At 42.8% G+C, this 12,918-nt stretch overlaps 1 protein-coding gene across 1 annotated transcript; it reads right to left on the reverse strand.

Moving 5' to 3' along the window:
* Positions 1-949: 949 nt before the first annotated feature.
* ATPAF1 (ATP synthase mitochondrial F1 complex assembly factor 1) lies at positions 950-12,691 on the reverse strand. Its single transcript, XM_081868296.1, has 9 exons — positions 12,450-12,691; positions 11,566-11,674; positions 10,555-10,590; positions 9,912-9,974; positions 7,807-7,857; positions 6,768-6,815; positions 6,417-6,512; positions 4,668-4,775; positions 950-3,172 (listed from the first exon to the last, which is right to left on the reverse strand). Exons 1-9 carry the CDS (start codon positions 12,674-12,676, stop codon positions 2,972-2,974), a joined length of 939 nt encoding a protein of 312 aa, XP_081724422.1. The 5' UTR covers positions 12,677-12,691; the 3' UTR covers positions 950-2,971.
* Between the last annotated feature and the right edge of the window lie 227 nt (positions 12,692-12,918).

The raw sequence follows: 12,918 nt of genomic DNA on the forward strand, positions 1-12,918 counted from the left end.
TGAGGCCCACACACCAGTGATGGGCAAGGCTACTGCTAAAGGTGGGTAGGACCACACCCTTCTTCCTCTCTCCCCTCATCGCCAGTAAGAACTAAAGGGCGACATTTAATTAAGCTGAGGGCCACATGCAGCACTACTCTTAAGATCTTGTCTCTAGGTTGGCAGGCCCATCATACACTATTACAGTATACCTCGGGTTACAGATGCTTCAGGTTACAGATGCTTCAGGTTACAGACTCTGCTAACCCAGAAATAGTACCTCAGGTTAAGAACTTTGCTTCAGGATGAGAACAGAAATCGTGCAGCAGTGGCAGCACAGAGGCAGCGGGAGGCCCCATTAGCTAAAGTGGTACCTCAGGTTAAGAACAGTTTCAGGTTAAGAAAAGACCTCCAGAACGAATTAAGTTCTTAACCCAAGGTACCACTGTTTAACTTTTTTAAGAGTCATAGCTTTTCCCCAAAAAATCCTGGGAACTGTCATTTATTAAGGGTGCCGGGAGTTGGAGTTGTTAAGAGACACGTATTCTCTTCAAGGAGCTACAATTCTGAGTTCTCTGGGAAACAGGACTCATTGTTAAACCGCTTTGGGAACTGTAGTTCTGTGAAAGGAAAGGGGTCTCCTAAGAACCTGCAGTGCAAAAGTTCCCAGGGTCTTTGAGGAAAGTTATGGCTGTAAAAAGTGGTATAATAGTGCTTTAAAACGTGTGGTATAGATGTGGCCTCAGTTTGATTAATCCCTTTTCATTGACCAAAAAGGTATCCTCATTATTTGGGAACAGACTACTACTATTTTTTAAGATGAATTGTTTTCAATACAAGTACTTAGAAAAAATTACCAGTGGCAGATCCCATAATAGAAGAGGCACAAGAAGTTTAGTCCTCTGAACAAATGTTCCCAACAGGTGCCTGGTGTAACATGTGCATATAATCTAAAAAAAAAGTAGTATGCTTTTTCAGAATATTGTTTTTATTCATATGCAAAGGTATACAGATTCATTCAATCAACACACATGGTTAATCAAGCAATTTCTTGGAATCAGGTAGCAATCCTGCTTCTCTCCCTTTCTTTCTTGCCCATTTCACCTGTTTTCCAAGGTACTGCAAAGCTTTGGTTTTCAAATAACGGAGTATTCAACAATATGCAAATTAGCCCATGATATGCAAAGCAGCAGGTCTTGAATCATTTCAACTAAGGGGGGGGGACACTGGGGTTTTCTCAGCAGGCAGCACATCACAGAACAGAGAAGACAGGCTGAGGCACAAAATAGAAAGATTCAAACTTGCAATTTCAAAAATATTCTCAAAATTGCAAGTTCTCTCCTTGCTCCCCTTATTTGACCACAGTGAGCCTACTAGTTGCCACTGCCCCTTTACTGTAGATTGAAGGGACTGACAGATACTCATTTCTGATCCCAGCCTGTGAGCTAATTAGGCTCACAAATATGTCTTATGCCTTCCTTCTTTCCTGCTGTCTATGGAGGGTATGCAGCTAAGTCATGGTATGAGCACAATTTGCCCCCTTCCCCAAAAGAAATGCTATTGAAGGTTCCCCCAACCCGCTGGAGCAGGGGAAGGAGAAGTTGTCCTACTCTTGCTATGACTTAGGGATGCATCAAATGATGTGCATATGGGAGGTCTACTTCTGAAACATGACCTTCTCTTCTTCTCTTCTCTGTGTGCCCTTGCCCCTGCTTCCCAAATCTGCTCCTGAGGATCCTACAACCCTCAGGAGATTTTGAGGATGTGGGGTTGCAAGAGAGAGGAGAGCATCGGAAAGCTACGTTGTGTAAGCGGAACAGTAGTGTTGGATGCAACCCAGAGATGGATACAACTCTGTGGGTTGAGAGTCATGCCTAGCACTTGAGAGACCAGATGCATCTGCACCTGGGCTTTCCTGAACCTGCCACTCGTCCCCCTTCTCACTCCATCCCTGTCAGGTTCAGAAACAAATATGTGGGCCAAATAAGGTTCTGAACCCGTTACAGAAAAGCGGCAAGAAAGAGGGGAAACACAAGATAACAAAGCATTATCTCCACTTCACAGATTAATGACGAGTAAAATTGCGCATGGCCCAGTTCCTCAACATCTATGGGGCTAGGAATAGCTTAAGATCCTTCTCATTTCTAAAAATATGTAGTTCTATCTCATAAAGGCGCTTTTAGAGGATGAAGGCAATAGGGCATTTCCTCAGCTCTAGTCAGTGTTGGTGAAATTGACTCAACACCTTTCCAGTACTAAGAATTGCCAGCAGCATCATGGAAAACATTCAACCATCTTTCATGGAGGACAGCCTCAGATGAAATTTATTTATTCATTTATTTTTTAAAAAAATGTTTTTTGGTTTTATGTACCAGACGACTGCAAAATTTGGTCGCCCTAAACAGATTTCCATTTTGTGCTTATTCACTTCCTACTGTCAGATTTTTAAGGTCTCTGGGGCTGGGAATTGTCCTTTTTGCTTGGGCCATAGTTTCCTGTATGTCAAGGGTGTTTTAGTGTAAATAATAAAAATATATATTTTGTCTAAGAACGTAGCACATTATGATGTAAATAATGGTATTTTTTGTCAGGAAACTTACCGCATCCATCTACAGTAGTGTCTCCTAGCTCCCCCCCCCGTCCAATTACATTCCCTTGATGAATGAAGAGATTTAAATAAACCTTCATAAATGCTGAAATTTGCTGGTCTGTGTGCGTTTTTTGGGTGGGGGGAAAGCAAATGCCAAACACCATCAAGTGGATATCAAGGTTATGCTTTCCTTCTTGCTCCTACCAGCCAGAAACAAAGGCTGTGCAAGTACCTCCATGCTCCCAGATGTATAGGTCACTTGGTAAGATATTCTTCTCCCCATCAGATGTCAATGTCACCCCTTTCCCATCAAGATTATTTCAGTCGGAAGCAGCAGCTCCAGAACTCAAGGCAAGAGCGCTTCCGATACCCGTCATGTCTCTTCAAGGCTTCTCCCACCACTCAAGCAGAGGACGATGGTGGGTCTTGCTGAGGCCTGAGTTCTTCCCCCAGCCTGCTCTGTTCAAGCTCACCTATTACAGACATGTACTTAAACTCATTTGGCCGGTGGTTAAACTCTTCCACTAAACGGTAGGTCTCTTCACGGTCCGTGGCATAAAAAAGCTGCACCTGGCTGGCTAGGCACTGGGCTTCTGTGACAGTCTGTAAGATGTAAAACAGAAAGACACACAATTAAAGTTGTCAGGTCAGTGACAGCCCTTCTTCAGTCCAAAGACCACCCTGCTTTCACCAGCTGACCCAAGTCCAGGAATGGACTGTGGATCCATGTTTTGTGACTATCCTGTTCTGTGTCATAGGGATGGCTAATCCAGCTGCAATGTAAAAGCCCAGTGCTTGTGGTGCAGAGTCAATCAGGTTCCTGGCCCCACGGCAACACTGGTTATGAAACTGAATGTCGCACCACCGTGATACTGCTCTCCCCCAACACTACACCACCTCACAATTGAAGGAGAGCAGGAATTTCAAGATTGAATGCTCATTCATGTCAAAAATCAAATCCAAATAACTCCCAGTGCATTGAAAAACAAAGATGTAAAAGAGAACGGTTCGAGGAGACTCTCAGCTGCAAAAACAAATCCCAACAAGAATGTAAAAAGGAGGGAACAACATGCTGCTTGTGTTCTGGACACTATAAACCAGGCATGGCCAAACCTGGTCCTCCAGCTGTTTTGGGACTACAATTACCATCATCCCTGACCACTGGTCCTGTTAGCTGGGGATGATGGGAGTTGTAGTCCAAAAACAACTGGAGGGCCAAGTTTGGCCATGCCTGCTATAAACTATAGCTTATGATAGTGGGAATGAACCTGTGCTAGCAACCTGGTGTCTTACCTATGTTCTGATCTGATTTACATTTTAAAGCCTTTGGCAGAAACAGAGCTGGGAGTTCAAGTTTTTCATCCGTGTCCAGGGCAGCTGTGTACCAGCTCCATCTGGTACGCAGGCTGAGACCCTATCTGCCTGTGGACTGCCTCGCCAGAGTGGTGCATGCTCTGGTTATCTCCCGCTTGGACTACTGCAATGCACTCTACGTGGGGCTACCTTTGAAGGTGACCCGGAAACTACAACTAATCCAGAACGCAGCAGCCAGACTGGTGACAGGGAGCGGCCGCCGAGACCATATAACACCGGTCTTGAAAGACCTACATTGGCTCCCAGTACGTTTCCGAGCACAATTCAAAGTGTTGGTGCTGACCTTTAAAGCCCTAAACGGCCTCGGTCCAGTATACCTGAAGGAGCGTCTCCACCCCCATCGTTCTACCCGGACACTGAGGTCCAGCACCGAGGGCCTTCTGGCGGTTCCCTCACTGCGAGAAGCCAAGTTACAGGGAACCAGGCAGAGGGCCTTCTCGGTAGTGGCGCCCTCCCTGTGGAATGCCCTCCCACCAGATGTCAAAGAGAACAACAACTACCAGACTTTTAGAAGACATCTGAAGGCAGCCCTGTTTAGGGATGCTTTTAATGTTTGATGTATCATAGTATTTTAATATTCTTTTGGAAGCCGCCCAGAGTGGCTGGGGAGGCCCAGCCAGATGGGCGGGGTATAAATAATAAATTATTATTATTATTATTATTATTATTATTATTATTATTATTATTATTATTATTATCTGGCCGTGAGAACCAAGATGCTTACCAGAAATCTAGGATCCATTTCACCTGTCATCAGTACAATGCCCTTTTCCTCTTGTAGCTCAGGATAATGATACAGGACCAACTGGGTGGGTGCAGATTCCCCTCGAGACTAAAGGAAATAAAATATATATTATATGCAAGTATATGCAATGTGGTCCTTCAAGCAAAAGATCAGAAGCCAGAACTTTCAATAATGAACTAATCATTTCAAAACTTAATTCAATGCATCTTAAACCTTCCAGGCCCAAAAAGTCACCCACCAGATATAGGAAATCAAAACATTAATAGTCCTAATGAACATTCTAGGTTTGCATGTGAAAAATATGCTGATATTTAGGAATCTGAAGCCTCTGCAACAGATCTTTCCATGTTAGTGTCACACGTCGTGACACGTTAGTGTGGCAGCTGCAATGTGTAGGTGTGTCATGCGAATCCTGCACGTGCTCCACCCAGGGCTGGAAAGGGGTTAATTTAACCTTCGGTTTGCTAGTGAAACTGAATCACGAAATGATGCATGTCTAAAAAGTGACACCAACATGAAAAGTTTGGAAACCTCTGCTCAATAACAATATGAAACTATTTTAGAATGGGTCATATAGAAGCCTAAAGTTGAAAAACTCTGAACTACTTTATTTTTCCAGGCAAGGTTTTCTCACAATTATTTTAGCGAGACCAATGTGTTAACATCTATGAAGATATGCTTGCTTGTCAGCCTCTCAAAACCCTTGTTCAACCAGTAGGAACACAAATATTCCAACTCTCAATCTTCCAAAGTTAAAAACAGTTTCTCTTAAAACAGAGGATAGCTGCCATCCAGAGAAAAAGGGGGGGGGGGAGAGAGATCCAACCAGGACATGCCATAGGACTTTTGCATTCTGGGCCATAACTGTGTCCTTCTCACCATGTTAAATTTTAAAGGTAGCTTGAAATGTTAGCACAGTATGTGGGCAACCTTACTCTTCATAGGCAGTCCCTTGAATTAAAGGACTCCCTGAATTCTGGACTACAAAGTCAAGAGAGCACAGAAAAGACACATGGGAATGCAAAGAATAGGGAAACTTAAACAAAGAAAACAGGAGAAAGTTGTGATGGGATGTTGAATTTCTCTAAAAGAAGCCAAATGAACTTTCAACAGGAAAAGACAAGGAAGTATTTTAATACAGGACACAGTTAGCTCCAACAACTGTTTAACTTCCCATGTCTGTACTGTACACACCTCTGTACCGAGAGACTTTGAACAATGGTATCTCAGCTTAATAAACTGAGATAAGAATGAACCTTATGGCCATGCATGGCAAGCCCTTCACAACCGGAGCAAACCAAACCAGGTAAGTATTCAATTAACTAGGGATTCCTGTTTCATCCAAACCCAGAATCTTTGACGAACAGTTTAGAACAAGCTAAGCATGAAGCTGACTTTGAAACGTGGCTGAGTATCTTGTCTTGCTCTGAAGTGGTTAGACACTTTTATAACGCTAACAGTAAGGACAAATGAACAACCGTATCTGCAAATATCTGCCTTAGCCTCCATTTTAGAGGAATCTTCTGAAAGCCTCATAACAGAAAAGGCACCCCTTGAAATCCTACAGCTCAAGTAATACTGCATTAGCAGTGTCCACATGAAACAAGGAATTGCCTGCCATGTGTTTTATGAAATGTTTTACACAGGACAAATGTAATTAAAAAAACCACATTCAGTTTCTACTTCCAAGTCTGTTTCTGGCAATCAGTTTTGCCAAAGTTCACCTACCTGAACGTTTATCAGAGAAGTGAAGTGGAGTTCTGGTCCTGACCAATGTCCCACAAAAAATTCATAGCCCTCCTTTCTTGGCAGTGGATATAGAAACTGGTAGGGAAATCAAATAGGTTTATTAAATTTAATTAATTTCTTTATCTTTCTTTATTGGATATATACACTGCCCTTCATCGTAAGATCTCTGGGCGGTTAACAAATCCCAGCTCAGGATGAAATCAGAAACATAGAAGCTTCAAGAATAAAATTTTGCAGCCACAATAAATCAAGGTGGGTAGGAAGCATGATAACCTTGATAAAAAGCTTCATTCCAAAATAAATCAATCAAGACACATGTGCTATACTTACAGATGGGCAGTCCTGAACTCGTTTCCATATCAGATCAAAAGTCTTTCCCTGTAGAAAGAAGGGGGTGGGGGGAAGGATATTTAACTAACTCTCAGTGCTAGTAAAGAAAGCTTAGGGGTTTGGGGTTTGCTTTTGTTTATTTAAAACATTTATTTACATCCCATCATTCCAATTGCTTGCAGTGGTTTGCAAATAACAAAGCATTAAGAATGGTTAACTCAAAAAAATCAAATATTAAAAATGACAGTAAACCACAGTACATATCAACATTAAAACACCTCCTTTTAACTTCTGAAGGCCTATAAAATCAATAAGACTGATTTTCATTGTGTGAAAATTCAGCAAAAATAATAATACAATGCCATACTTTTTGAAGAATTCCAACACCTTCTAGTCAGTACTAAGAATATTCAATTTTGCTGCAGGTTTAGTTCAATCCATCAGAGGTGCTTGAGTGTTCTTGTCTGAATAGCTAATTGCCACTTACAATATCTAGGGACTTTATAAGAAGATTCCATATGCAGATGGACTCTGTATATGTAGGCAACCGCAAGTAGAAAACATTCTTCATTATTTGTTACATTGCCTATTATACACAGAACCTAAGAGACACTGTTTTAATCCCATTTCTTCAAGAAATCAGTCCCTTCTTGGAGGAGAGGGTTCTGTGGCTGCTGAATAACTCAAAACACCTCAGTGACTCATAAAGTGGCCCTTTTTGCACTGGCAGCAAAAAAGAAGGATTTGGACAAAAGAGCAGTAAATTGCAAGGAAGATTAGGATATATAATTTGAAATACACTGTATTTCATGGTGGCTTCCCATTTATAGTCTCGCTTCCATTGCACGGTTCTGTTGGTTTAAGCAGAGGATTTGTTCTATATTTTTATAGTGTTTGTATGGTTTGTCATGGCCTTCAGCTAGCACAATAAACTTACTAACTTAACTGTAACTGCTAAGAGCAAAATATATCCTGCTTAGCAGACCTGTGTGCCCTGAACTCGACAGCGCTCACACTGTTGTGTATTGACTGTACTTACAGGAATAACTGCATAAACTGTGTCTTCTCCAGAATAATACTGCTTCCATATCTGAAAGAAAAGGATGGATGGATGGATGGATGGAAGGAAGGAAGGAAGGAAGGAGTACATTAACTTCATAGACCATCACCTAAGATGACTTAGTGATAGCTAACTAAGTCATACTTGGTGTGGACCCACTGAAATCAATGAACTTATGTTATTTACCATGAATTTCAATCGGTCTACCCTGAGGGTGTCTAACACTACAATCCTATCCATGTCTACACAAAGGTAAGTCCAACTGAATGCAGCAGAATTTACTTACAAGTAAGTAGGTTTAGAATTGCAGCCTTTGTTGGAAACCACCCAAATGCAACAATCCTATATTCACATTACTACTTATATGATTAGTCAATACTAATGGAAGCTTGGCCTTGACTGTTGCATTTTTCAGCCCTGATGGATTCTATCTGCTTGGAATAAACAGAGGATTTATTTATTTATTTAATTAATTTATTTACTGCCTAGGTAGCTAACCTTCCCCCCCCCCCAGCCACATTCACCTTAGGCCAAGCATCTGGGGTCACATGCTAGGGGTGGGTGCAGCCACCCAACACTATTGCACATATTTTTGCATGCCCACACATAGCCTCCCTCTCCTCAGGTAATGTGCTAAGGAGTGGAAATTATGGCCCACTCTCTGCTCATCACTGACTGATCAGACACTCTAGGAGGGGCTAAGTTGAATCCTCAACAGGGTGCTGGGCTACAACCATCCCAGCACAGTATCTGATGTTTTTAATTTTTACTGCCATCAAATAAATCCATTGAGTCTAAGGGCATAGGAAAAAATTGATGGGGGGAGGCTGGATCAAGCTTCTGAATGGGGAGTTAGCCATTCACGGATGTCTATCCTATCCATCAGCAGGGCTTTAAGGGCAGCTAACAATTCAAACATATGCACACCATAAAAGAAATAATAATAAAATAGCATGCAGAAGTATAAAACAACAACAACAAAAATCTTTAGGTTGACAAGATACCCTTTGGAATATCTGAAAATGTCATCGATCAGTGTGTATGCATCTTATCTCCTTCCCCCATGCACACTCCCTTTCTTCTTGCTTGTTTTCTCTGGGTTATACCCAGTGGTAGTCATACTTTGAACATACCGTATTTTTTGCTCTATAAGACTCACTTTTTCCGTCCTAAAAAGTAAGGGGAAATGTGTGTGCGTCTTATGGAGCGAATGCAGGCTGCGCAGCTATCCCAGACTGCGCAGTGATCCCTCTTGCTGTTCTGGCTTCTGAGATTCAGAATTTTTTTTTTTCTTGTTTTCCTCCTCCAAAAACTAGGTGCGTCTTGTGGTCTGGTGCGTCTTATAGAGCGAAAAATACGGTACTTATTGAAATTAATGGGGATGACAAACTTAAGTACATTAATTTTAATGGGCTTAACTGAGTAGAACTTAGCTGGATACAATCCAGCCATCAGAATGGGCGGGGTGTGTGTGTGGCAGTTTTATTCTATTTACATAAATAAGCATCAGCTGATGTTTAAAAGGGGAAAACAAAAAGGTCTCCATCTGATATTAAAAATACACCAAGGTGGGTGCTAAGTGACCCTTCTTCCAGAGAGTATTCTAAAAGTGGGCTACCACTACAAAAAAGACCCTATCCTTGGTAGGGACCCATCACACCACACGATGAAAGAAAGGGGCACCCAAACAGCATCTGATGAAGATCTCAGTGAACAGGCAAGCAATATATGGGAACAGACTTCTGCCCATTACTGTTCTCACAAGGAAAATATCTATTTGCATAACAACCATGAGTTTATCATTATGAGTGAAGTGTAGTGAATAGCAGCTGCCTGATCCATAACAGACACTTCCCTGTATTTCACACCTGATAGCAGTCTCCTATTTTTATTCACAGCTGGTGTCTCCATGTAAAAGAAACAGGCATTTGTGAAATGGCCCAGAGTGTCTTATGAGCCCTTGGATATATATCTATAGCTACATATCTACTTTCACAAGTTAACATGAAGAAATACTTTCTGTTGAGATAAAAGATTTACAAAAGCTAAATGGAAAATGTTTCTACCACTTCAGTTTGGGTCACCTGTTTTATTTCGTCGGGCTTCTTTCGTTTCATCATTTCCACATTAAGGATAGAATCAAGTGTCTGCAACAAATGACAACAGTTAACGACATAAACTGAAACATATGATATGAGGAAAAGAAACAAAAAGTCTGAATTATTGCACATACAAACATGGACAAATCCATCGTGAAAGACAAAAATGCAGCAATGCCCAATAAGAAGGTATAATAGCAATTATAAGACTTCTGTGAAACCTAATGGGCTGGCAGGGGAGAAGGGGGGGGGGGGGAGGCAGGAAACAGAGCACAAAATCTGACAGCTCATGAGAGGCAATCAAACACAGCTTCTGCCTGCCTGGTGGCCTCTGGCTGTTTTGGATGACAACTCCCATCAGCACCAGCCAGCACAAGAAGCTGTAGTCCAAATAGATTGAAGGCAACTGGCTGGTGGTCGCAGAACTAGACTCTGCTGGTTCCTCACAAGACTTTATGTAGAAGATCTCATTTAAAAAAACAGCTGCCTGTCTGCATCCTCAGAAGGAGAACTTTGCTGACAGTCACACATAAGCCAAAGGCTGAACATGAACTGAAAGTCCTTCATACATAATCCCAAGTAAGATAAATAAGAAAAGAAAGGCTACTTTACAAAAATACCAGCTTACCTTATTTTTTGTGAACCCATGAAGTGATTCTTTGAACTAAGATTAAACATAAAAATACTTATTTTAAATAGATACCCTTCATGCCATCATAACCTTATTAAAGAAAAAATTGTTAAAGCTATTTATCCAGGAAGGAGAGCAATCTAGACACATACACTCATACCCAGATAGTTAAAAATAATACATAGGCCAAGGCATTGTGTGGAAAACATTGCAATTAATGGTAGCGTAGAACACAGATTTCCTGATGATATAATGTGAAATTGCAGATTTGGAGGGTGGGGGGATGCCGAAATAAAAAAACTTCCAATCCTTTATAGGGAAAACCTTTTTTGATATTATTGAGAGTTTTTCTGATAAAAATATACATTGTTACAAAAACAACTGGGCAGCAATGTCAGTTTATTGGATAATAAAGTCCTTTTAAAAACTTTTACAGGGCAACCCTATACACACCAACCTAAGACTGTCTCATTCAACTTAATGGGGCTACCTCTAAGTAGACATGCACTGGATTGTATTATCGAAGTATATTTTTTTAACCACCAAATTAAGGAGATAGGGGGTTCCCCCCACCCCGTCCCGCCAATTGCTAATCATTTTAACACAAGCATTTACAAAAACTGTTGGTGGCTTTTACAACGTATAAAAATCATCTGACAACATTGAATACCTACTTTTTTACTTCAGAAACAGTGTTTTATTGATATGCCAACATATGCAGATTCAGATATACAGGAAAGAAGTGGCCAACCTGCACTAGTTACATTTTCTGTGTGGTCATGTAAAATGTGTGTGTATACCGAAACAAACACGTTTTGTTAAGCTAACTGGAATGCAAAATCTAGCAAACATCACAAAGGCTTTCATCAATTTGTTTGAAAAGCATTTAGCATAAAATAAACAAGACAGGAACCCATCTGTGCACAGCTACACACATTCACACACATGTAAACAGAAGTCAGGAATAAATAAAATATCTGACAAATGGAGTTTGGATATTGGCCTTGCCTTTTCCTCCATCAGTCTGACAAACTCTGCTTGCTTCGAATCTCCCACCGGCTGCTTTTTCACTTCGCTCCTTTGATCCAGTCGGGATTCAAAAATTTCTGGATTGGATCTGAATCAAAGTTCGAACTGATTATATAGCTGCCAGGCACTCGCGGGTGTTTCATTTCCAGCTCATTCCCGCCCGATCCCAAGCAGCTCAGGGTGGGCCAAAAACATATCCCTTTAGCTTTCCTTTCAATCCCCGCGAGCCAAACAACAGGATGGCAGGAGAGCAGCCACCCATAAGCGCAGGGCTAAGTCTTGCAAGAGCAAAACTACAAGCAGCAACTCTTTCTGATTGATAGCAGCTCCTAAATCAGGGGACCTTGAATCCACACAAGGTTAGGGCGGAGAGTAAACAACCATAAGAGGAGGTGTGGCAAAGCAAAGTTTTTAAAATACGGGAGAGGCGGGTGAGAGCCTGATCCTGAAGCGAGTCCCACTGCGAGTCCAATGGAGATACAAGTGTACCCAGGGTTGCATACATACCCTTGTCTAGTGCTTTTTTTTCTGGGGGAGGGGGATGCCGCTAAACCTTTTGTGAATCTTTGTACTTTTCTCCATTTACTGCCTTTATTTTCCAGGATTTGAACTACAAAATGGTGATTTTCTTGAGTCAAAATGAGAGTACCCCTAAACATATTTTTTAAAGGGGGGGGAGCACTGCCCTTGCCTAAGCGAAGCAGGGGAGAGGGCACCCTTGCTCACTTTGGGACTTGGAGGTTGCTATCAGATCCCCGCTTCTTCCCACCCCACCCCCCTCAAAATAATAGTAACTCAGGAGGGATTCGGGCCCATCGTGTTCCCCGATCCTCTGCCCGGGACATCTCTGCTTCCTCTGTTACCTGCGGAGCTCCTGGATCTTGCCTTGGTACTTGGCGAAGAAGGGGTTCGCCTCCAGGCCGCCGCCGCCGCCCGCCGCCCCGCTAACCGAGACCGCCAGAAGTCGAGGCTGCGGGGGCAGCAGCAGGCCCAGAGGCCGCAGGGCGGCGAAGCGCCCCACCAGCGCCCCTCGGGACAGCCCCAGCCCCGCCGCCCCCCACCACAGCTGCTGCAGGTGCCCCGCCGCCATCCCGCTCCTGTCGGCCCACAGCCGCGGAGAGCAACGCGGAACACCGCCCTCCTCGCCGCCGCGGCCCGGCACAAAAGTTCCGGCGGAGGAAGAAACAGCAGGCGGCGGGAGGGCCCGCTGCAGCGACTCCTTTTGAATGGGCGGCGGCGGCGGACGCCGGGAAGGAGGGCACAGGAAGCCCCCTAATCTCTGAGGGTGCGCTGCTGCTGCTGCTGCTACAGGTCGATCCTGTGCAGTTTGGG

This window comes from Podarcis erhardii, assembly GCF_964252035.2.
Source record: "Podarcis erhardii genome assembly, chromosome: 6".
Classification (NCBI taxonomy): Eukaryota; Metazoa; Chordata; class Lepidosauria; order Squamata; family Lacertidae; genus Podarcis; species Podarcis erhardii.